This window comes from Podarcis gaigeae (assembly GCF_964106915.1).
Source record: "Podarcis gaigeae genome assembly, chromosome: 3".
Lineage (NCBI taxonomy): Eukaryota > Metazoa > Chordata > Lepidosauria > Squamata > Lacertidae > Podarcis > Podarcis gaigeae.
The window spans coordinates 41438402-41465162 of NC_139680.1; the positions used below are offsets into that span (position 1 = coordinate 41438402).

General features: G+C 41.1%; 1 protein-coding gene across 2 annotated transcripts in view; it reads right to left on the reverse strand.

Annotated features, from left to right (window-relative positions):
- Positions 1-15679, reverse strand: part of CEP162 (centrosomal protein 162) — a 36797-nt gene extending 21118 nt beyond the window's left edge. Inside the window, exons 1-10 of one of the 2 annotated variants that reach the window (XM_083729917.1) lie at positions 15479-15679; positions 14285-14373; positions 12872-12962; positions 8830-8965; positions 5731-5880; positions 4952-5138; positions 4086-4153; positions 2881-2963; positions 2169-2196; positions 197-319 (exon numbers count right to left, since the gene is read on the reverse strand). In XM_083729917.1, the coding sequence (XP_083586043.1) occupies positions 197-319; positions 2169-2196; positions 2881-2963; positions 4086-4153; positions 4952-5138; positions 5731-5880; positions 8830-8965; positions 12872-12931 (835 nt within the window). In that variant the 5' untranslated portion in view covers positions 12932-12962; positions 14285-14373; positions 15479-15679. The remainder of the gene's footprint in view (positions 1-196; positions 320-2168; positions 2197-2880; positions 2964-4085; positions 4154-4951; positions 5139-5730; positions 5881-8829; positions 8966-12871; positions 12963-14284; positions 14374-15478) is intronic. The other variant, XM_083729918.1, reaches the window with a different exon arrangement.
- Positions 15680-26761: the final 11082 nt, after the last annotated feature.

Below are 26761 nucleotides of genomic sequence, written 5' to 3' on the forward strand. Positions count from 1 at the left end.
CTTTCCTGTTGAAATCAATATGACTTCAAAGAGCTTAGCTTTGGCTGAAAAAGGCTCTAAATGTTTACATGATCAAAGGGTAATTGTGAAGCAGAGAGAGCTAGAACTGACCAAGACAGACTGCTCTTGCCTTACTTCTGTTTTCAGCATGGCTAACAGATGTGGAAAGAAGTAGTCAATAATAAAGAGGGTTTACCTGTTCCATTCATTTCATCGGCAGCGGTTTCTTGAGGTAGAGGGTGTTCTGTCACAGCTGCATCCTGCTGCTCACCGATCTTTTGCATCTCCAGGGTCGAGTCTTGGGAATCGAGAAGGACAACTAAAGAGAAAACAGACAAAAAAAAAGTTAGAGAACACTGACGTGCAACACAATTGTATCTCCCATACCAGACAATATGAGGGTTACAGACTTTAACCTTTGCTCTTCTGCCATTTCAGTACAACTTTTTAAAGTAGCCACCCCAGCAATCTCAGGTGTCCCTAGCAGCTTTTAAAAAGCACATGAGTAAGATATATAAGGCGGCAACCCAAACCTCTGGCTGGGAGCAACAGGGCTTGCCAGAGTGGCTTGGCCACATCCACAGCTCTGTCCCTTGTGCTAGCCCAGGCAAAAGATGAGTGGGGGAGCCTCTTTGTTGTGCCAACCCCAAGACTAGGCCTGTTGCTATCCTGTGGTGGCAGCAGGGCTGGCTCAAGGCCCAGCATATGCCCTCCATCCCTTCCTTATCCCTGAAACACCTCATTTTGGTGGATTTCTGAGGGCTGCTACCAATGGTAGCTTCTGCCCATCTGCTATTTGGGTGGGTGTATTGGGTGCTGGTGGGGCTCCCCTGCCAGTGGAGGCAGCCAGGCTAGGTGGAGGGACACCTCCATCCCCTCCCACATGGTGCACTGGGGGCTTGGATCGCTTTGCTTGATTAATAATTGAGGCTAGGGCCATAGGCCAGAAGATGTTTCAAAAGTGGAGAAGGCATTCATGATAAACAGGGTGGAAGGGGGAAATTGATAACACGTTTTTTATAGTAAGCAATTCACTAGAAAGGATTTTTGAAGTACAAACTCCAACTATGGCTCTTAACTACTGGGCAATTGCTTCAAGCCCTTACCAGATTTAGCTTGTTTTCCCCAAAGCATGGTATAAATTTCATAGCTAAAGGTGCAATTAGGCACCCTTTTTTGGAAGAAAGTCACAATGAACTCAGTGGGAATTGCTTCTGGGTAAAAATAGTAAGACAGGTCGGAAAGATAGCAGTGCAAGGAAGTTTACCTAACCATGAACTGCAATAAAATATAAATATATTGAACTTAATACAAATATATATTAATTATTTTACTGGCTTATAAAATTATTGTTAAAGCCAACTTGGCACCCTCCTGTTTTTCTGGATCACTCCTGACCACTGACCATGCTAGCTGAAGCTGACAGGAGCTAAGGTGCAATAAACAGTACAGGAGGCATCGCATTGCAGAAGGCTGGTTTAGATTATCCAGCATAAACACAATTTACACATCTGAACTACTTCTCAAAATGATTCTCAAAACTCAAGAACAATGCTCTGTGCTGGTTTCTGTTACTAATAATCTGATTCCAGACCTTGCTCATGTCCTCCCAGATAAAAATGGGGATTAACAGCGATAAATACTGATGACTCCACTATTACTACATTAAGGGAGGAGATGATTTTTGTTTATTCCTCCTTGCCTGTGTGTTTATTTTATCTAACAATAAATGACTGTAAGAAAAACTCTAAGCGGCAGAAGCCTATATTCCCTTAAAAGGTCCTCCAGAGATTTGGAAGAGCCTCTAGGATAATGGGAGAGGGAGATTGGTGAACATTTGACTTCTCCCTCCTCCTACTGGATCTCAGTCTCTTTTACAAATGGAAGGAGATATTCAGTTCTACAGCTAATCCTCTGATTCCAAAAGGAAGGCAATAGTAGGCATCAATTTGGAATAAAAGGAATACCATTTACTTCTACAGATATCTGCAAAGCATCTCTAAAGCAAATGTCGCCAGCACAACTGGAGCTAGGACCGAGGTCCATTTAAAAATTATGGATAATTTCTGACTCTTTTCACCCAAAATTGGGCACAGCACAGCCAATCAAACATTCAAGCCCTGTGCCATATTTTTAACACGTTTCCACATCTTGTGAATTTTTTGTACCTTCAGCCAGCATGCCAGTCTTTTCTTCCTAAAAAGTTAGAGAATACATATGAATATGCATGATGTGAAATATACATATTTTGATTATCTTGAATGCTTTAGATGGTGAGCATATCACTGCTATACAACTACAGTGCAGGGACATTCATCCTGCCTTTATCAAAATAATAAGGCACATATGTACAAATGGATTTCCATCTCTCTTCCTATCACATTCATATCCTGCAATTCACAAACCTTTTTCTATTCTATTTTGTGACTGAGAGTGATGCCTGGGCACTGTTAATGTATTTTTGGTAACATGCCTTTTATCTCCTAATCTTTTTCTGCATCAGTACTGCTACTGATCCAGCCCCCCCCCCCCAAGTCTGCTGCAGTTTTCAGATTACATTGATCTTTGTCACATTTATCATTGCCCTTTGTTTTATTCCTGGACAGATACTAAATATTAGAGTCCACCCCTACCCTAAATAGCAAGCCTATCAACTAAATAGCATCCATTACGTCTGGGATGGATGCATCAGCAGCAGCATCAGCAGCATCTGCTACCCTACTACCAAAGATCCTAATGGCCCTTTAGTGTGTCTGAATAGGAATGCGCTGTAGATGTCTGGTAAGTTCTTTGTTGGGTATAAGCGACACTAAAATCACAGGGCTGACTTATAAGTAATGTTCAAAACATGAAATGGTTCTGCTTTTCCAAAATGCTTACTTTAGCTTCTGTCACAAGAACTTGCTCAGCTTTATTTTCTTCATTAGATTCTGAACCTTCTTCAAAATCTTCACTATAATCACCTGGAATGTGCATGACACAAGGCATACGGTTAATTCTTTGTAAGAAAATAGGACCAGCCATCTCCCTACATCTCTATATAGCTCTTCCTTGGGTCAGATCAAACAGCCAGGAAGAGATGGATACAAGAAATAGACTGGAACCCTTTTATTAGCAGATTTATTCATGAGTAAGCAGCTCAGCCCCCTCCTTCGGGAGACTGTGAACTGCACAAATTCAAGTATTAGACAAAGGTTCTGGGGGAAGAGATAATCTCTCGACCCTCCTCCTAGCAGAAAGAACCTGGATGGCATGAAAAAACCCAATACTTAAACCCTCATTCATTTGGAACAGAGTCCCTTCCAAAGTGCACACTGTGCTCTGCAAAAAACCTGATATTCTGCAGTAAGCATTGAAAAATGTTCTTCAGCATCCACCTGTCCTGTAATATTTCCGACATGTACTGATAGATCGTAAGAACAACCTTCTCTGATCAGACTAAAACTTTTATCTTGGGTTGGAAAACATCAAGCCTGAGAGAGGCCTTCCAGGTCCTTCTGACTAGACCTTGGAATTTCCCCCCTAAGCCACACCCCTCTCCAGGCCACACCCTGTTCTTCCCAGACTCCACCCCTCACCAGATCTGCTCCATCCTCTCCTTGAGTGCTTTTGCATGACTGGAGTGTATCCCTGAACTGTGATAATGCCTTTTGCTTATCTGGATTAAGAGAGGTGTGTGTGTAGAACCTCTGAGTCGCAGGAATGTATCCTATGGCTCAAGGGTAAGAGTCATGTATGTTGCTCCACTCACTTTTGTCTCTGGCTCCACCCATGAGGCCCCTAGAAAGTTGTTCATGAGACAATGTGGCCCTCAGGCTGAAAAGTCCCCCCACCCCGATATATCTGTTTCAGCACTCTGTTACCCATGGCGGACAGCAATATGCTTTCATTTGTCTCTGGTAACTACAGCTTTATTGGCTCTGAATATGGGCGCTCCACTTTAGGCTATCATGACCTGACCTGCATGGATTTATTAGAATTACTCAGTTTTAAACAACATGGATCATTCACTTCATTAGTGAAATTATTATCCATAAAATGCTGTCTTTAAAGCAAATGATAATAAAACACTGAAGTACAGTTACCAGATTTTTCATGGTTCCTTGGTTCATCTTCAATGCCTTCTTCAGAGTGTTTGGCTTCAGAGTGATTTCTGCAAAATATGACAGTACTACTTCTAGGAAAAGGTCTCTCGCTCAGCAGTATTAGACAGAACAAATTTGTTTTCATGCTCATAGTTCAGACTGCTCTGCTGTTCTGGAGTTAACAATTCTAAAAATTAAAAAAACAAATCTAAACTATGCAAAATAGACAACTTTGCAAGTAGTACAGAACTCTCGACACTAAGCCATGGTCTGTTTTAAACATTGGCTTCATAGCAAATGTGCCTCCTAGCCCTCCTGCTTCCATGTGCAGCACAAACAGGCTATAGTATAATTATTAGTACAGTATTATAATTATTATTGACTTACTGCTTGTTTGAAACAAACAAAAAAAACATTATCTGGGTCCACGTGACATGACAAGCCACACTGTGGCTAATCTGCTGTGTGCAGAATGCGCAGGGGGGAGTCATAAGAGAGGGCGAGGAGCACACTCACAATTAAGTCATGTTTTAAAACAGGGAGGAGGAACCTGTGGTCCTTCAGATGTTGTTGTACTACAACTCCCATCAACCCCAAGTACTGTCCACATTGACTGGGGCAGATGGGAGTTGGAGTCCAGCAACAGCTGGAGGCCTACAGGTTAGCCACAAATTCAATCAGAATCCTGAATACGGTGAGCCATAAGATGAAGATTTAATTTGCACAGTTCAAAGCAGAGAATTGAGGTTTCATCATTAGAAAAACTGGATATTATTATGCCCTGCTTAAGAAACTATTACTGAAAAATATCACAGGAATGTTTAGAGTTCTGAATATTACTACAACTATTTTTATTTTAACTTTACCGTAGAAATGCTCTTAATCCTTCAGAATCATTGGAATCCAGCTCCTTATTCAATCTAGAATAGTCTACTGTAGATGATGCTCCTTTCTCAAGATCAGCAAAGAACTTCTCCTTTTCCTCTTGTTCTTCTAAAGTATCCAATCCGGCTCCCAAAAAGATCTCATGAGGCCCTGAAGCCACAACTGAATCTAAATTTAAAAGCACCAGAATATAAATAAGTACAGCAAATTAATATCAATTTTTGTAAGAAGGTAATTGCAGGGGAAAATTGTCTAGTGTCCAGGCACTGCCTTAAGTGAGAAATCAAGAAAATGCAGAGATAATGCCCAAAAATGTATGACTTGATCTTAAACAAACCTATTCTAAAAATAGCAGAGTTTCATGAGCATTATACATTTCTTGAGTGTTTATGAAACTGGCACCGAGTGCTCACAAAACTCTGGTGTAGTTGTGTATAACTTCATGGAAACCAATAGAGAAGATGTTCCGAGTAGGAGAGCTGCATGTGTGCACCAGAGCTCCTATGGCTGGAACAGACTGAGGGACTGAAGTAATTTGTAATGAGAGCAATTCAGAGAACACTAAAGGACTGAACAGCACTATATAACATCAATTGATTGCAGCATCTCCCAAGTTTTAGTGCCAGTGTAAAAATAAGTATCATATTATTTTAAGGGGGTCAGTTCATATTCAACATATAATTTAACAGTTATTTAATCTGCCAAATAAAGCTGAGTAGGGCTGGGGGAGAGGGAAGTTTGAGGTCTGAAGCAGTTTTACCGTTAGTTTCCAGGCTATCTTTGCTTAAAGAAACCGAAACCCCACTAGGTTGCTGGAGCTGAATGCTTCCCGCATGATCTTCGTCTACTTCCAGGATAGCATGAGAAAGCCTTCGCGACTTCAGGAAACTACTACTTGTGCTGCGTATTCCTTAAAACAAAAGGAGGAGGGGGAAGGAAAGTCTGACATAAAAATCCATGCTGGAACACAGTTTTATTTTTGGAATTTATATAGGTTGCCCCACAACACTGATCTTTGGATGCCTTGCAAACATAAAATAGATACCATAAAAAACAAATCGTAGCTTTAAAAACAACACGTCAGCAGGGATAGAGATAAAACCGGTTTCACTGTAAGGCTAAACAATGCACAACATGTAAACAGTGGTTTACAATTATGAAAAATCACACATTTTGTCAGGCCTGAAGAAAATCAAAAACGTATTATCAGGCACCGAAATAATAAAAAACAAAGTGCCAGGCGAGTCTCACCAGGGAGGTGGTCACATAGCTGCAGCTCAACTACTGAAAAGTCCTCTCCCTAGTAAGCAGCGTCTCTGAAGAGGATCTCAAGATTTGGGGAGGTGCATGTGGGAGAAAGCAATCTTTATTTTGGAGGAGAAATAAAAGTGCACTGCACTACTAAGGTGTCAAAAATCCCTTCATTGGTCCGTATAGTTTACGGACTGTCTAAAAGCTTCTTGAGGGCTGCAACTGGAAGAGATAATCAGTACATCCCCAAGGCCCACATGGAAGCCAGTGCACAGGGCTCTCTCGATTCCAACGATGGATCTTTGCTTTCACAACTCTATTTCACAAAGCGCACTATCCTGGCAACTTCATTTTCTAGATTATTTCTAAAAATAATAGACATTCACTCACGTTAACTCCTGCACCACTGGCTCCTACATTATAGCTGATAACTAGGTTGGAAGTTCTATTAATAAATCATTGAAAGATTTTTTATGAAAAACCTAGGATATTTCATAAGTTGCAAAATGAATAACTAGATTCAAACATAGGCCAGGAAACAGAGCCCTGCTTACTTAATGAAGCCCATTCAGCAGTATATTGATTGATAAAAAATATTTATATTCTGCTGTACTATAGAAAGAAAAACATCAAAGCAGTTTACATCAATAATATATAAAACATGCAATTAAAGTCATATAAAAAAGTTAAAAACAGACAACAATTTATAGCTGTAAAAAAGAACAGACTACATTCAGTGGCACTTTTTAACGAAAAGGCTATATGTGTGGATAGTTCTTTTAAATAATAATTTCAAAAATCATACTGAAAAACCAGTTTAGGCTTGTTACCCTTAGTATGGTCATGGTTGTTGTTAGCAGAGATTTCTTCTTTGTTAGAACACACACTTTTCTTTGCCTTAAGGGATTTTTCCAGTGTTTTGTACTTAGCCAGTGCCTTGCTGTGGGATGCACTTGAAAAGGGTTTAGGAGCAACTACTTTAACTACACACAAACAGTCACAAGTGTACAGGTAATGGGTTAGGGACCAAAAAAAGAAGGGTAAATTTTGTTACCAAGCTGAAAAAAATGACTCAATATCTAGCTATTTTCACACTGCAGCTAGAAGTGCACCACAATTAGACAACTCCTCGAAAACAACACCACACAGTTCTTTGGCTAAATTACGCTTCCTTGAAGTATACACCAAACTATTTATTTAATGCTTTACAAGAAATATTGCACACGTTCATGGAGTCAGGATGCTCAGTGTAAAAAACAAAACAAAACTGGTTTGCTCAAGCACTGTTTGCAATGAAACTTAACAGTAAAAATGAATAAAGGATGTGATTATAATAACTGGTTTAATATTTAGATTGAATTCGTGCAATCCTAATTCCTGGCTGAGAACTGCACCATGCATCATCTCTACACATAGCTCAAGATTACACAATTAATTCATATCATATTTACATACTTTTGTATGTTGCCTAAAAAAGCATGAGATTTTTTACCCAAGTCAAAGTTGCGTTCACCAAATACTGTTGGTGATAGCACACATAATTAAAGCCAATATCTGTTTGATCAGAACTGGTATCAAACAAAGGAAAACCATTATTTCTGGGAAATAATTGATTTTGGCTTGCAATATAGCACAACTATTGCAAAGCTGATCTCTAAAAAGGGTTACTAAATCTAGTACCAGAATGGTTATTTGAAAGTGGTGATTTGTTTTCATTATCTTCAATCATTTCATCTTTTGCTCCAATGAGTTTCTTCTCATTTTCTTGTTTGATAAATCTGTTTGTTTTAGAAGCTTGGGAAATGAAAGAAAAACAACATGTGCAGAAAGCCAAGGAAGACATCATGTCAATTTTTTTTTGGAGAGGTTACCAAAAAGCAAACAAACAAGTTAAGTCTGAAAAAGGATTTAATAAATGGCAGGGTCAAGCACCTTTGAGACAGCATCAATGTCTTAGCATGCCAAGTATAGAAGTCCATGACTGGAAACAGTCACCGCTGGCCAATGCAACCTTGGCTGAAGACCAAAGGAATCAAAGTATACTATCTCAATCAGGTGCCATACATTCCTGACTGCACTCTCCATGCAACACTTTTGTCCTCGCGTAACCTTACAAATCCTTCACCAAATATGAGGCCCAAAATAATGTGAATTCACTCCTTAGGCACTACTGCACTTGACTAGGGATAAGAGAGAAACTGATTCACAACTAAATATGAGCCTACCTAATTTGTGCTTCTGGAACCAGTATGTGACCTGGAAAGAAGCGCTCAATATGCAGAACAGTCATCTTCTTAAAACAAGATGTTTGTACAAGAACTTTGCATAAGTAAAATCAAACAGTATTCAGAGAAAATGTTTTTGCATGCAGAGGCTGCATCGCTCACCTACTTTGACACACAGGTTCCACAATGGCTTGCTTGAGTAGTCTGTATTTTAAGAACAGCATCTTTAAAACTGAAAATTACTTTATCTAACACAGGAACGTCAATAATTCTATTTGTAAAAAATAATAATCATAAAAACTATGAACACAAAAGGCCTTGATTGCCATCTTGTGGTCACAAGTAGTAAAAACATTACACAGAATCTAAACAGAATTCACTACCGTTATCGGAATCGTCCTCGGATATCCACCACGGCACAGGATTCTTCTTCAGTTCTTTATTTGTGGCCTGCCCAACAGTGTCAGGAATGCTGGATTTTTTCTTCGGCTCATTTCCAAGTGAATCATCTGAAAGGGACTGAATCAGAAGCAAGAATCACTTGTGCTGTTACGGTTTATTTTCTTGGGTCTCCATAAAATAGGACATGAGACCTGTTCAAAGTTAAGCTTTTTTAAGACCCACTGATCTCAAAGAGAGTTCAGCATATGGCAGCAATTCAATGGGTCTTAACTAATATTGATGATCAATTCCATGGTAATTTACCGGAGGATCAGAGTACTGATATTCTATGGCAAAGTGTGATATTTGTGCGGTTTCTAGCCTCTCTTCTTCTGTTTTAGCTGACAAATTAATCTCTGACTACTCCCCAGTATTTCTCATCACTGTCATTCCTGAGAAGGGAAAGAAAGACGCTTATGTACTTGTAGCAGAACCTGCAGACATATGCCAAGGACTTTCTGTACAACCATGTGCAGAACACAACAATTACCCAAAGGATTGCTTGCAGACTTCTAAGATCACTTAGATGATATGGGGAAATTGTTACTTGTGGCACTGCACACTACAGAATATCATAGGGTGGTGACAAAATATCATCATTTTCCAAGGTTTTCCCTACACTTTAGAATGTCTTTTCTTCTGCTGTAGGTGACACAACATTAATTATTTGCTTCAGAAGTCTTGTAAAGGTGCATCTGTTTGTGCAGGCTTTCCCTGATCCATAAGATTGAAGACTGAACTACAGGTCTTCTGTTTTATCTTTTATTTATTGTGAGATTGTTTCACGGCTTTTATGTTGATCTGTACTGCTTGTGAGCTGCTTAGAATTTTTTTTAAGTATCATGTAGTTTAGAAATGATTTTAATTAAATACATTTTAAAGGTTTTTTTTTGTTTTAAAGTCTAAACACAAACCATTGTTTGGTCTTACATCTGAATCAACCCACAGTAATGTAAATAGTATAGACTTTTTCTAGACATTTCAAGTATTGAAACATAGCATACGAAGCAGCCCTTAAGTAAGTGGTAAAGACAAAATAACAGCATTTATTTCTACTTTTCCAAGCTATTGAACTATCCAGAGAAAGCAGATTTATGTTTTTAATATAATTTTAATGCATAGCATATAAATAACAAAGTCAAAGTTAAGTTCTGTTTTTAAGGCAGAGCACAAGTTCAAATGCAACACTGAAGCCACAAAACAACTGCATTGGGAGCTACTGACAGGTGCTTGATGCAAGTTCTGTTATCACTTGCTATTTCTTTGCGACTAACTGCATCCTCTGCTCAGCAAGTGGAACTAGGATGATGCCGACACTCCTCAGAGCATTGTAACTGAAGAAACTGAAATGTCCCCAGATGTTACAACAGAGATCTGGAAACCTTCTATGTCTAGCCATCTTGTCAACTTCAAAACCAGTAGAGTAACAGCTGGGAAAGAAAACACTTACAGAAAAAAATGGCATTATGGGTCCCTGATATATAAATTGCATGAACATGACCATAATGAGAAAGACTGAAAAAAGAAAGGAATTATCCAGGCCTTTTTAGCTGTACCGTCCAAGCCCCGGTTTGACAGACAGAAAAACCCTCTGTATGTCCGTGCAAAATCATGGACTATACAAAGCAGTTAGATAGAGTTAGCGGTGAGATTTGGATCTAAATAACAATGGTTCTTATTGGAAAGCCAAATGTAGCATGATAGTAGCATTGAAAAACTAGCATACAGTGTAATTAAACCAGGTTGCCTCATTAATGGCATGCACCATGAAGCATTTTACAAAAGATGAGAGTTGCATCCAACTAAGTAATAGAGTAGACACACTGAAATTAATGGACATGACTAACTTAACTTTGTTTATTTCGGTGGGTCTGTCGTGAGCTGGATACAACCCTGAGTGTCCACACAATGTGTGGGTTACAAGTGTGTGGTTACACTTACACAGACACACAAAATGTGCTTGTAATAATAATAATAATAATATTTTATTTATACCCCGCCCTCCCCAGCCAAGGCCGGGCTCAGAGCGGCTTACAAGCAATAATAAAAACAAGATGAATGGTTACAACTTAAAAACAAAAATAAAATACATTAAAATAATGGAACATTAAAATATTAAAATGTAGCCTCATCGCAGGAGGAGAAGGAAAAGAAAGGGGGGGGAAAAAGAGAGAGAGAGGGAGGGAATCAAATTGGCTCCAAGCCAAAGGCCAGGCGGAACAACTCTGTCTTACAGGCCCTGCGGAAAGAAATCAGATCCTGCAGGGCCCTGGTCTCATGAGGCAGAGCGTTCCACCAGGCCGGAGCCAGAGTTGAAAAGGCCCTGGCTCTGGTTGAAGCCAATCTAACTTCTTTAGGGCCTGGGACCACTAGGGTGTTGTTATTTATGGACCTTGAGGCTCTCCGTGGGGCATACCAGGAGAGGCGGTCCCGTAGGTACGAGGGTCCTAGGCCGTGAAGGGCTTTAAAGGTCAAAAGCAGCACCTTAAATCTGACCCTGTACTCCACCGGGAGCCAGTGCAGCTTGAAAAGCACTGGGTGAATATGCTCCCATAGCAGAGACCCCGTGAGGAGCCTCGCTGCAGCATTCTGTACCCGCTGGAGTTTCTGGGACAGCTTCAAGGGCAGCCCCGCATAGAGCGAATTACAGTAGTCAAGCCTGGAGATGACCGTCGCATGGATCACTGTGGCCAGGTCAGGGCGGGAAAGGTAAGGGACCAATTGCTTGATGCGGCAAAGGTGGAAAAATGTTGCCTTGGCTGTTGCTGTTAACTTGCGCCTCCATGGAAAGGGAGGCATCAAGGATTACACCCAAACTCTTAACAGAAGGCAATGGCACTAATTGGGCCCCCGCAAGAGAAGGGAGTTGGTCCCTCATCCCCATGCCATCCTGACCTAGCCATAGGACCTCTGTCTTCGAAGGATTTAGTTTCAATCCTTCAATTGTAGACACGCCATATAGGACTATGCTTAATAGCAGCATGGGAGGCAGTACTAAAATACAGATAAACACATTCCTCAAGAGTCCAGAGAATGTACAAAATGCAGTTGAGATATGCACAGTGTCCAAGGCCTGTTGTAGTCAACCAAGTCCTACTTAGAGCAGACCCACTAAAAATTAATGAACTTAAGTTAGTCATGTTCATTAACTTCAACATGTCTACTCTGAGTAGGACTAGCATGGACTACTGCCCTAAGTATACAAGGAGGAGTTCAACATCATGCTGTTATAAACATTCCAACTGTGGAAGCATTTCTGCTTGTCTGATGAAACAATCTCTCCTCTCCTCCTGCTGTGCACTGTTCTGGAGTTCTCTGCAGAGCTGATTTGGGGGCTGGGTGGGGAAGGGTGGGGGGAAGTTGCATTACACTAGCGGAAGTCCTTTATAAGGCTTTCACTAGCAGGACCAGTTAGTTGAATCAATTCCATTGTTGAATCCAGAGTGCAAAACACTGGACAGATTATGTGCACATTCTCAATGAGGCCTGGTGAATGTGCAGAATGGCTGGCTTCTATGTGCATTAACTGCTGAACTAACATCACCCTAACATATATATGGCAATGGTTATGATGTGCACACTGTAGTTGCTTCTCCTCTCATTAGAAAGGAAGCAACAGGATCCCTGCTATGGTATCCAATAAAGAATGATAACCAGGAGTCTCACTGATGGATCACGCACTGTCACAGGTCTAACAGTGACTAGCTATGGAACCTTTCATTTACAGGAAATACTTAACAGCCAAACGCACTAATAAAGAACATGACCTGTTTACACCAAGCTCTGCAAAAATTAGGAACAAGCTAAAGAGAGATGTATATTTTGCCATTTCTCACAAAAGAAAATGAAAGCTCTGCCTTCCAAAAGTTAATTCCATAAATCGGAATTCATCTCTTGTAAGCCAATCATAGATGTTAATAAGTTTAGCCAAACTGCAGTTTGTCTCTGAAAGAATACAGTAAAGAAAAAAAAGTATAACAATACCTCTTTCAAAAACTGTTCAAACTGTTCATCTAGGTCTTCTTTTGAAAACCGGTGAGCCATAATCAGCAACTGCGTTTAAACTCGCAAATCCCTGAAATTACCAAGTAAATAATAAAAGAAACGGCATGAACAACAAAAACAGAATAAAGCACAAATTAAATTATTGCTGCCAAGTATTTGAATTTTTAATGTACAACCTTCCAATCTGCTCTTAGCATACTTGTTTGACAACCTTTAACAAACCATTCATGCTGGAGTAGAAGGCCCTTGGTCTGACCCAACACAACTCTAATGCTCTTTAAAGTCATGCTCCGAAAGTCACTTACTTCTGCATTCTTATGTAAATACCAGAGTCTTAAAATGAAAGCTCTTCTTACATAAAGTTCTTTCCGTGGAAGATAATAAGCTTGCTGGAATTTTGTCATTTCTCACAAGAGAGACTGAAAGCCATGTCTTCCATGAGTTAATTGCAGATCCTCCAAGTGTCCCTATTTTCCAGGGACATCCCTGACTTAGAGAAGCCGTCCCAGATTTTGATTTGATCCTGGAATGTCCCGCTTTTTATTAGGATGTCTCTATTTTCACTGGAGAAATGGTGGAGGGTATGGAATTATCTGACACCCCCCCTCCCTGAGCCATCAGAAGGCAATTCTGTATAGGGAAGTTTTTAAAAAAAATGCTTACTGTTTTATTACGTTTTTATATATGTTGGAAGCTGCCAAGAGTGGCTGGGGCAACCCAGTAAGATGTGTGTGGTATAAATAGTAAAATTATTGTTATCTCTCTGAAGTAGCTTATCTTAAAGTTTTAAGTGTCTATACTATAAACTTATTGCGTTTATAAATTGTAAATTTATTGTTGCACATTGTTTTAAATGTTTGTTTTCCTTCTGGGATTGTACCCCCAAGTGTGTTTTATAAGCTGGTCTCCAACCGTAATAAATTATCTATCTAGTAAAATTATCATTATGGAATGGGACATCCCTATTTTCATAGGAGAAATGTTGGAGGATATGTAATTCTATTAAAACGAATTCTTATCTTGTAAGTCAAAACCCGTCTTTTGTTACATTACTCTATAAAACACATTGAATGCTGATGGCTCCATATAAATAAACAACAAGCAAACAAAACAATTATTTCCTATAAGCCACCCACTCCATTCAACTAACACAAGAGAAATGATCCTGAGATTGAAATAGTTAGATGTACCATGTTTTGCTATGTTGTACAACTTGGATATCTCCTTAGCTATGTTCTAGTCAAAGATCTCAAATATTTTTGTTCAGATAACTAAATAATAAAGATATTATTATTATTATTATTATTATTATCATTATCATTATTATTCTTAATAAAACACTTCCCAAAATGTAAATAAAGCAATTGTCACTATGAATACAAGCAAACTTACCTCTCAAAGAAAATCCCTTCCTGAGCCAATATGGGTGAACAACAGGCCTTTAAACCTTCTTCAAGTAATTCATGATCCAGGAATATATACTATATATATAAAAAGTAAATGAGAAGTGTCTTGATTGGTCTCTAATAGGACATTTTAAAGCTCTCTAGATGTGTCAAGTGCCGACACAAAATATCAAAAACAAATCCCAATTTGGGAAGTTTATCACAAAGCATATTTTCCATATCTTGCTCATTGTTCTTCTGAAACCTACATGGCACTACAATATAAAACAACAGGGATGACTGCAGAGAATTCAATTAAATAAGGTATTGTTATGTAAGCACATGGAAAAAGTCTCAGAAAACACGGTAAGAAGATTACAAATGCCACCTCTCATGACACATAATCTAATCTGCTTTTTTAAATAAAAAAAGGCACAAGAAATAATATTGTATTGCTTTACAGCTAAGTACAGAAAGAAAAAAAGAAAGAAAATATTTCGGCCTTTTGTAAAAACTAAAAATCCTATTCCTTCATCTGTAGTGCCTCAATTTATCTGCATTTATCATCAAAGAAATTTAACAAAGTGTCTAAGGAAAGCTTACATTATAATCCTATACCTGTTTTAACTCAGCCCTTTGAGTGCAATGGTGCTTACTCCCAGGAAAGCATGCATAGGACTGCCACCTTATGGATTTCCTGAGCTGCCAGCCTGAGCCCACCTGTCCTACTAAACGTAATTAGCCGTACTGAAAATCAGAGAGATCAGTTTCAACTGCGTGGCCCAAGTCTGTATATGCAGACTTGCATATAGATACAGGTGGATATGAGCAGCTTGAGGTATGAGCCATATGGATTTGCGTTGCTTGATGAGGAAGAGGGCAATTTTAAGTGCCCAGCATTCTGTTTCCAACGCTGGCAAGCGAGGGAGGGCGCTTAGAAGTAGGAAATGCGGCGGGGGGAGGGGGGGCTTTACACCTGATTCACAGGGAGACAAAGGCTCCTCGCATCTGCCACACCTGTTGACAGCTCTACCTTTTTGCATCTGCTTATTCCCTCTTCAAGTTCCCAGGGACCAGCCCCCGCCCCCGCTCCGGCAGGGCTGAGAGGCCTCGTCATAGGTGGCCCGTTTCTTTCTCACCCCCCCCCTCACCACCCCGAGAAGGTGACGGCTCGCTTCTATATCCCCTGGCGGGACTTCACCTGCCGAGGCGGAACTCTTCGTGGGACGACGAGGGTCCGCGGAGCGACTCGGCCCCATCCGCGCCAGGCGTCAGCCGCCGTTTCCTAGGAAACGAGCGGAACTCGCCGGGCCACCGTAGGGTTACGGGCTACGTGATGGTCACGTGAGGCAGCGCCGATTGGGGAGGGAAATCTACAAGGGGGGAGAAGGGAAAGAGACCGGCCTCTCGCCGTCACGTGGTACAAACGGTTCCTCGCCTCTCGCAGCCCGCGCGCGAATTAAAAACAACAACTCCGAACCCGTTTTATCTCAGCGCGTGATCCCACTTGCTGGAGAGGATAAAGGAGGGCAGAGCAAAGCGCTGCATTTTAAATGTTTAAAACCTAAATAAATAAATACCGTTTTGCACACCCATGTAGTAAGGCTTGATTTCTGCTGCCGCCTTCTGCTCGAGGCAGGGCGCGCTGGTGCTCAGACGCAACCATCATGGTAACAAATCGGAATTTCTGCATTGATTTCTATGGGTAGCTCTTCTGCTCTGGGGAGAGGGGAAAAGGAAGTCAGGAACCGGCCCTGTGTCTTAAATCGAGCAATAATCCAGGAAAGAAACACAGCGCTTCGGAGGGACGGGGGCTGGGGGCTGAATGGAAGCATCGCCAATGCAGCGCTTAGGGAAGCCAGGAGCCGCCAAACGGAGGGAAGGAGAAAAATGCACGGGGAGAACTGGGTGTGGGGCGGCGGCTGGAGATGGACGTAGGTGAGCAAAAGGAAACTTTGAGAGTTTGGTTTGCTTTCAACTTCTTAAGACAGCTTGCTACTGGCCGTGTCGATAACATCAGCACCGTAAAAGCATTCTGCAGGCATCATTGACTCTCCTTGTGTCACATTTTCTTGAGAATTCTGTTTTTGCTTTTGCTATCATAGAAGCGTTTAGCATTGAAGATGATCGTGCCTAGCAAACATAGCCAGTGGCCAAGGATGTTGGGAGATGCAGCTCAGCAACATCTGGAGGGCGAAAGGCTCCTCCCACGACACATACCAGGAATGCATCCCCCTCAGGCTTCCAGAGGGGGTTCAGTGAAAATCACACCGCTGCAAAGGAAGTACTGGAAGGCTAAATAAAAATAGTTGTGGTGATTGTAACATAGACAATATGGTGGCAGCCTGTTTCTGAAATGCCAGATCCAGGATTAAATTTGGGAGCAATTTTCCTTTGAACTAAGTGGGGCTTCCTTTTAAGGAAGTGTGCATAGGCTTTGGTGTAAATCTTATGATAAAATCTTCTGATTAAAAAGACCTTCCAGTTTAACATCAGAGTACAGAGTTAATGCTATCTAGTGTTGGCTCAATCTTCACAAAGCTGGGAAACTAAGGACAATGCCATAACAAATCCATCTTGTAATCAACATGCATGTTGTGCAACTCTCAAACTGCTTGCTTATAACTTGCCATTCATGCACCCACACTTTGCATTAGATTTCCATGTGGGGCAGGGTATGGGGTGTTCAGTGGGGGGAAGATACGGGGGGGGGGTCTTCAGTGTGAGGTGTGTGCATGGAAAGTTTCTGTGTGGAGCATTTCAGTGTGAGATGGCGTATGTGTACAGCATTTCAGTGTTGAAGTCCATGAGAGAGGTTGTGTGTACATCAATAGATAACAAACTGAATGTGTGTAGATTAGAGGGGGGCCTGTCATCATGATCCTGCCCCCTGTTTGCATGTTCACTCACCTCTACGCTGCTCTGCATGAAGATAGATTTGCTTTCTAGCAATCACACTCTGAAACTGGAGGCAAACTGTTAATGGAAAGAAAATAAAAGTCAGAGGAAGATACAGAGATGTTTTCCTCAAGCAGCAAAGCAGCAAGTGGGGATAGCCAGAAACCACACTATCCTACGTACTCATACAGGGAAGTAAGTCCTCTTATGTTCAATAGGACTTGTTTGCCAGTAGTGTTCAGGATCACAGCCCAGGCCTCTTGTGTACAGCTGCACACACTTTACAACAAGTGGGGAACCTGTGGCCCTCCAGATATTATTGAACTCCAACTCCCACCCTCCCTAATCAATGGCAGCACTGACCGGAGCTGATGGGAGTTGGAGTCCAACAACAGCAGCATGGCCATACGTTCCCTCTTCTCTGCTTTACAATCTAAGACACTCTATGGTGAAGCCAAGATGCTAGAGTGGTTTACCAAAACTGAAGTAATCTTAAATAAGTGTGTTACATTGGCAACATCATGAAAAAAGTAGAGTTGGCAACATTTCAGAACTGTAAAACAATGTGTTGTTTTGGAATGGATTTTTCGTGTCACTGCTCAACATGGCCCCATCTGTCTCTGCTTTGTTCAGTAGAGACTGGGCTGGTGGTCCTCTGACAAATTTGTGGCTAGGTTACTTGAAGTCTAAGGCTACAATTGCCTAAGGCAGCAGGAGTGAAAATTCAAGACTTGAGCTTTGTTGTTCAGTTCACAGCAGGCTGCACTTCCAAGTATAGAAAACAGAGGTCTTTCTATTTGCTCATCCCAATAAAGAATTATTCCAAACCTTGCTATACATGCCCTAGATTCAGGTATCTGTAGCTAATGTTGCAACAAAACCAGATAAATATGTGGAGAGGCTTTATTGAGAACTAATTTGACTCACCCTTTTCTTATATGTGATAATTGCATGCGGCATTGAAGTCTCAGTTGTCTCCCAGTTTCCACCTCTCCTCTGTATTCTAATTTTATTTTTCTACTTTTTGCATTCATTATTCTTACTGCATTTTCTATGTGCTTATGTCAATTAACGACCATTCTGTATAAGAAATGACCATCATCATAATAAAGTTTTTTTTTAAGAAAAAAAGAGGGAAAGTACCCCAAAGTGAGATCACTCTTGGATATTTTCTTCAGAATTTGTTAAACAATATGTTTTATGATAGAACACTGCAGCAGTAATGTAGTGTGTGTCCTTGTGTGTGTAAATACGCACATTGTATGTTTTATTTCCAAAACAGAAATATGCCCAAGTAGTGATGAAGCTTTAAAAAAGAGAAATTGGGGGAAGCTGCTGAGCTTGCCTGAGGCATCTGATTAGATAGTATTTCAGGACTGAACTTGAAAATATGTGGAATCAGATATTATGATAATAAATCTTAGGCCATTTTCAAAGCCATGTGTTGTTTTTTTTAAAAAAATAAAAGGTTAGAAGTTTCATTCGAGATGAAAAGCAAACAAACAGCAGTGAATGGAGAATTTTCCTTAAACTGTGCTCTCTGTTTGTGGCCACTGCTGCTACTTCCTTACATGACTATGCAATAAAAATAACACACAGCATCTGCAACCAAAAATAACAAAAGGGCTTACCGCACACATACAAGCCACATAGCACTCAGAATTACCATTAGCTTCCTGGGAGGCGTTCATTTTTAGAAAAATGAAAAATAACCTGTAAATTCAATAGATGTTATTCGCACATCATAACACTGGCTCTCATGGCACTCCCCGGGACATGTTTGTGTGAATTGATTCTCCCCTCCTCAATATATGAAGCAAGCAATAAAAGTAGTAGACTGCTTCACCCAGAATAAGTCCTATCAGGGCCAGTGTCTGCCTGGTGTAATGGCTGCTTCTGTTTATATTTCCAAACTTGTTATTTTGAAATTATAAGGAAAGCAGCCAGAGAATAGCCATAAGCACTCGCATACAATAGTATGTGACTGAGATGTCTGGAGTGGAGTGAGGTTCTTGAGTTCGGAAAAAAGATTTCAACATCATTTGCTCATCATTCCAGAATTACAAATGATGTGTGGCTTTGACCATTTCTGATTTCTGGAAAACTGTGACTGCATTAAAAAAAAAAAAGTACGGGACAAAAAATAAATCTGATATTCAGATTGGAAGGCTATGAGCAAGACCACCTGTTTATATTTATTTTTGAGCAAAGCTTAGTTGTAGCTGCTAAACAATATTTATTATTATTATTAATGATTGCTTCCAAATATGCTTCAAAAAGGGTTTCAGTCTACGGGCAGTAAATTATACAATAGTCTCTTGTGTTGGAACCCAGACACCCTCATGTGCAAGTGGAAAATGCTTCCATAGGCATATGATGGGAACGGGTGAGATCAGAGGTGGAGTTAGGGGAGCATGTTCAGTTCACCTTCACTGGGCACCAAGCTGAGAGAGCATTACAGGGGCCGCCACAACAGTGACAAACAACAGAAGGCAAGGGGGTGCCATTGAAATGTTAAAGCCCAAAGAATGTAACTGGTGAGATTTCCTTCTGACAGTAGCTGCCCCATACCTCATGGGGCACCCCTACCTTGTGAAACTTAAGGAATGCAAAGGGAGCTGAAGCCCTACGGCATGTGCGGATCACTTCAGATCCCAGTCCGTAAAACCCAATCCATCTATTTCAAGACAGTTTCCAGCTGATTGCACTGCTCCTGCCAACCTAGCAGTTCGAAAGCACGTCAAAGTGCAAGTAGATAAATGGGTACCACTCCGGCAGGAAGGTAAACAGCTTTTTCGTGTGCTGCTCTGGTTCGCCAGAAGCGGCTTAGTCATGCTGGCCACATGACCTAGAAGCTGTACGCGGCTCCCTCAGCCAATAAAGCGAGATGAGCACTGCAACCCCAGAGTCGGCCACGACTGGACCTAATGGTTAGGGGTCCCTTTACCTTTACCTTTTACAGAAGCATGGTATAGCTTCATTTTCTCTCTTTCACACACACACTGCAGAACATCAAAGGCTTGGGTTTTTGTTTTGTTTTTTACATCTCCAAGTAGGCATGGACAGATCTGTCAATTTCTGTTCTCTGTTTCTAATTTTTACAATCTTGAGTTCTCCATATTTCTGCAGCAGTTTGTGAACTGTATGCAGCTGTGACTGAAGTACATATTTTTCCAACCATCATCCCTAATATAATGCATTTCTTAAATGTTATTTTCACTCTCTCTAATATATGTATTTTGGTAAAAATTGGCTGGTTGAAGAACTGTATACAAAATTCAGAGAAGTTTGTTTCGGTTCTCATATTGTTTCAGAAACTGTGAATTAACTAGTTTCGCCTTTAAATGCAAAGTGAGTTGATTCCCTCCTCTCCCTGTCTCCAGGTAAGGCTGGAAGTGTATCCTGTTAGCCAATGATCTGATTCAGTACAAGATCGTTTCCTATGGTCCAGTGCAACTCCCTACCATGGTCTTATCCAATATGTCAATACAGAAACTAAGCTTTGGGCCTTGTCTGTTGTAGGCAATTGTTTCTGAATTCTAAGTAGGTCGCTTCAAAATGCTGGCAGAGATTTCAGCCTTCCATTTCGGATTCTTCTTTAGTTATTTTTAGTCCTTCTGAAGCCTGGGAAATCAGAAATATAACCACTTTGAACAGCCTAGAGAGCCAACTATAGCAGAAGCTCTGAATTTGATTAGATAAAACAACAAAGAGGTTCTGTTAGGGCAGAGGCAGGAAGAACTGAGGTGGGTGGCAATATCTGTCATAACTCAGGGGAAATGTAGCCTCAAAGCACTCAAAAGTGGGTGTAAAAATAACATAAGCAATAGACAACTTTCCCACATCTTGAGGTCACTCTTCAGCGTGAATAATAAAAAAAGAGAATTCTTCACATTCACTTTTTTTTTACTTTTAAAGTATAATAAACAGTACATGAATGGGTGTTTCTTCTGAGAATCCTAGGGAGGGGATCTTCATCAGTCTCCCCCCCCCCAAAAAAAGAGAGTGCTTCAGCAAGAAGTCTTCAAAACAAAAGAATCCCATAGCAATTGCATTTGTTATGGGATGAGAATTTAAGAATCAAGATTATGTGTAAATCACCGCAGATTGCAAACTGTAAATTTATTCATTTTAGATTAAATCTATGTTGGATCAGTATTATTGCTATGTATTCTCATGTTTGAGAGTTAACCTTTAGTTAAAGAGAATTTTCATTACTAAAGAATACCATTGTTCTATATAGAACATATTGGATATTTCTTACCTCAGAATATCCATAGGGTTGTTGCTCAGTGGCAGAACATTTGATCTGAATGCTGAAAGTCACAGGTTGAACCCCTGGCATTTCCAGAGAGGGCTGGGAGAGAACCGTGTGTGAAACTGGGAGAGAACTCCTGGAAAATTCTGCTGGTCATTGTAGACAAAACAATTTAAAATAAATAAGCATGTTAAATACATAGTCACAATGCAAACATTCTGCCCAAATCCCCTGGGGAAACAAAAATATCTTTGCCTGACAAAGTTGGCACCAGGTGGGCATCCCAGGGGATAGAATACCATAGAAGGGAGATGCTACAGAAAAGGCTTGTTCTCTCATCATCGCATTTGAGACCTTTTTTGGAGGTGGCACACAGAGAAGAGCCTCAGATGATGATCTTAGGGTCTGGACAAATTCATATAGCAAAAGGCAGTCTCTTACGGCGTACAGGTCCTGAGGCATAAAAGGTTTTAAAGGTTAAAAACGGCACTTTGAATTGGGTCCTGTAACAAACTGACAGACAGTACAACACTTTCTTGTCCGAGTCTAGCTGCTATGGTGTTCACGAGCCGTAGTTTCTGAACTGTCTTCAAAGGTAGTAGGCATGCAGGGTATATGGGGCACAGGGCCGTCTTTAGCATATGCGCCGCCGGGATGCAAAGATCCGCCCAGCACCCCCAAATTTAGTTTATCCCCCAAATTAACTTTTATTATGCCTTATGCCACATTTATCATTTGATAAATAGCGCTCACACCTGCGCGGCTCTAAAAGGAGTTTTTGTGTGTGTGTTTTGTTTTAAACCAGCTTTTCTAAAGAAGACAAAGAACACATTGGGAGTCGGTGTAAAGACTCCACGCATGCGCTTACGGTCATAGAGAGGTGTCTGAAAGATGAGACCGGCGGGCATTGTGCGCATGCGTGGGAGAGCCATCTCAGGCAACCTTTCATTGTGGGAGCAACCTCATTTCTAGAGGATCTGGGAGGGCCCTTGCGAGTGCGCATATACGAGTTCTTCTTCCAGAGCCTGTGCACACTCCTGTCGCTAGATAGGCACATTCTCTTTCTGTCTGTCTCTCCCTCTTTCCTGTTACTCCCCCTCCCGGCTTTGGTGAGCGATACTTTCCAGAGAGCTCTCCCTGCAGCAGCATTAGCAGGCAGGCGATGCAAGATCAGTTATGTCAAAGGTGTCGCTGACCCGCTGCCGCATAGCAGCTCAACCCAATATGCTTAGGCGGCTTCAGCAGCAGGCGCCTGGCGCCCCCCAGAATTCAGCACCCAGGTGCCCTGCACTCCTTGCTCCCCTGGGTAAAGATGGCCCTGATGGGGCCCAAGAGGCTGTACCAACCCCATATTGAGGGGGCTGCCACCCCCCCACTGAAGCCAGGCACCTTTCACACACCGCAGCCACAGCCTACACCTGGGAGCCCAGGAGCTTAGCAGGAGCTGCAAAAAGTGAGGGCAATCTTCGCCTTCGCTCATCCCAACCTCCGCCTGGCAGCCCGGGAGCCTTGGAGCCAGGCAGGGGCTGCAATGAGCAAGCACGAGGATTGCCCTTCCACGCGTTCTGCCTCTTCCCAGCACACACTGGGCGGCTGTCACGTGACACGTGATGCATCACATGGTTGCACCCCCTTAATGGGGGGGGCAAGTCAGCGCCCCTGAAAGGTAGCCACATGCACAGCACATTGCAGTAGTCTAACCAGAATATAGACAACCAAAGCCACCCTATCCTTGTTCAGATTGGGTTGCAGCCAAGCTACCAGTCGAAGCTGGTAGAAGATATTTTACAACAATGTAGTCAACTTAGGTGACACTGTTGGATTCATGAGTAATGTCAGCTGACTGACAGGTAGGCCAGGATCTTCACCACCCCTATGCTTGATTCCTTGTCCCCTCCAGATAATGGAAAGCACACAGTCATTTATTTCCCAGGAAAGTACATTGTTGGGATTCTAGTTTTCCTGATTTCATGTCTGTTATAAATGATACCAAATGGTTTTTCTAGTTCCCTGGCATTTCAAAAAAAGATTTTTTAAACAAAACAGTCACAACACAGCAAAAGTTATGGAAATATGCTGAACACAGAGTTCATTCCAATTCTCTTTTTTATCCAAACAATTTTTTTAACAAGAATTCTCTCTCGAACTATTACGCTCAGTATCCATTTTGCCTCTTAAACAGGGGCAGGGGTGCTCGTTTTGCATTTTTACAAGGACCACAGCTGTAATTTTCAGGAGCAAGTCTAAACAAACAATAAAAATGCAAAATTGTTAATGTAAACACAGTGAATAAATCCTTAATTCCCCTCCCCCACTTCTCCCAGAACAAATGATCAATTTATCAGGCTTCTAAAACTTGTTGAGCAAATGCCTTTCTTTGCGATATATACAAAAACATACACATTTTTGTACTTTAAAAAAAAACATGCATTATACGGTTTGGAGGGGTTTTTCTGCACTTTGCTATTTGATTTGGCTTAGGTATAGGTTGCACAATATATGCCTTTGTAAATCACAAATTCCTCAAAGTTAAGGAAAACACAGCCTCGAAGCTTTAGGGGTGTAGCTTTTGGCGCTGAGACTGTTGACTAATGAAAAATGCTCTGCAGCTTTGCATGAAAACGTGTACAATAATTATCGTGGCAATGACATGATGTCTGACTCATCCTTGGTGGTTTGGATTGCATGTGTGGGATTGTGTTTTGGACAGAGCACTCCAGAATAGCAACACTCCATCAAAAAACACAGCAGTACACCTGTATTCCAAATGGCTGAATAAGGCAAAACACATGTCACCCCAACGCTGCAAATGAAATTTAACGGGGAAAGCTGCAGGAGAAATAAAGGCAAGGACCGTAACACTGGCATGTTTGAGGATTTGTTTCTCTCTCCAGCTCTCTGGGATGATTTATTCATCACTAAACCTCTGTTCACAAGCCATGTTTGATTTCACTTAATGCCGACAAAGTCGCTGCAACCGGATCTTTGGAAAGTAATGCCAAAGAATGTTTGATCCAGATAGATAGATTACAATAGCAGGCATAATTTACAATGAAAAGCCAATGCTGCTTCTGCCCCCAACGTGTGATGTGGTTTTAAAACACTTACAGGCCTGATTCTTATTTACACAAAGTTTTCTTTGCGCTGCTAAGAAAGGCCCTCAGATGTGAGGGTTAGCGACATTCATTCATTTTATTTTTTAAAATTACTTTTGTATGTCGCTTCCCCGGCAAGGAAATCAAGATGGTGTGCGTGTTCTCCCTCATATTTATCCTCAGAACAACCCTGTAGGTTAGGCTAAAAGGAAGTGACCCAGACCTAGTCTGCTACTCTAGCTTAGAACCAGGTATTTTTCTTTTGGTACATTTAGGGCATGCTTGCAGTATAAATATAAAACAGTTTTTTAAATCTTAAATGTACAAGTCAAAAAATAAAGCACACAAACATCTGAACAGTCAATAGTTAACAAAGGTATAATATTCTACTATGCCCTACAAAGTTAGCTGGGGAATAAAAAGAAAATGGGGGAAAACATAACAAAAGGGGAAAGGGTTGTCCATTATAATACTGAGTTTAGAATTCCAATAGACTCTCAAATACTTTTCATTCTTTGACTGTAAAACAGTTTGACTGGCACAATTTCCTGTATTCCTGTGAAAGGGATCACTAGTGTTAGCTCTCTTCCAAACTACATTTTCCTGAGTGAAAGGAGGAATGTCAATTAAATCAGATTAAAATCTGTTTAAGGCCACAATCCAACCCCATGGAATTGGATGCAAAGAAGCCAAATTGCATACAGCCGCCCTTGGTCATGCCACACAAGAACAGTGACTACAGCAGAAGAAAATGACAGTACATCTTGGTTGTAGGTGGCACTGTTGGGGTCAGTTCACCCTTGCCATGGTGAGGAACCTTTAGTGGACCTCTGGGCATATTGGCCAGTCCCTCTGTTACTGAGAAATCCGGTTCAGGTGGAACTCTGCACATGTCTTTGAATATGGGTTTGGTTTGGCTTTTGGCAAAAGCATAGAGAAAGCAAGACATTTTTGTGCAGTAGCATCTGTGCATGGATTGAGTCCCCAGAACCTTAGCCATTTTTGATGCAAACACACCCTTCTTCCATACAAGGGACATCTCAGCTTCTTGGCTGCGAGTTTCATATAAAGTTTTTAGTTGTGAGATTGACCAGAGACCCCTTATGACCAGAGACCTTGCCTACGCTGAGAAAAAAATGTGTGTTGATGTCTGGCAATAACTCAGTATTAAAATAGCATTGAATATCCCTTTTTCATATTTTGCATATTTCGGTGCACATACATGTTTTGTCCTCAGTGTTCACCACATTGTCTCTGCACAGTATTTCTAAAATGGACAGTACAGTGGTACCTCAGGTTACATACACTTCAGGTTACATACGCTTCAGGTTACAGACTCTGCTAACCCAGAAATATTACCTTGGGTTAAGAACTTTGCTTCAGGATGAGAACAGAAATCGCACGGTGGTGGCGTGGTAGCAGCGGGAGGCCCCATTAGCTAAAGTGGTGCTTCAGGTTAAGAACAGTTTCAGGTTAAGAATGGACCTCTGGAACGAATTAAGTACATAACCAGAGGTAGCACTGTATTTCTAAAATGGACAAAAAACAGAATCCATTTATCCCATTGGTGAGCCACACAAATACATATTCTTCCTGAAGATCTCCAGTTGTGGGATATTTAAATGCGTGTCACTACTCAAGTTTTAGTCGAGATTAATATTACCCATTTAGGCACCTTTTATGTTTTCTCATGCAAAAAAGTAAATAAAGAGATACCTTGAATATTTCAAATTTCACAGTGGATCACATCCACTTCTGGGACAACAACTGCAAATGTAGCCTTTCAGACACATGTCAGTGTGATGAGCCAAAATGCCAGCAGTGAAGGAGCACACATATGGTATTGTTTGTACTCCAAAGTACGGAGGAACGAAACAAGTTTAACAAATACAGATGGTTAAGATCAGTAAGGGTGTTTAATGAAAACAAACAAAGGACGGCTGCATATAAACCAGAACCTGTTTGCCTTTTGCTCCTTTTGACCAGTGACGAAGGACTGTTTTCTGAGTCTACAGCAACCCTTTCCTGGTGACAAATGTCCTGTGGTAGTTTTTGTTGTCTTCTTTTGGGGATTTTGGCCTCCACAGATGCTGACTGTTGCTGGTTCTTTCATGCTTACTCATCTGATGAATTAATAGTTGGGTATTTTTCTGCCTTTCTTTTTTAAATTAAATGTTTGTACAACCTGTGATTTAAAAGTACACTTGCAGCAAGACAACTGGAATATGGGAGG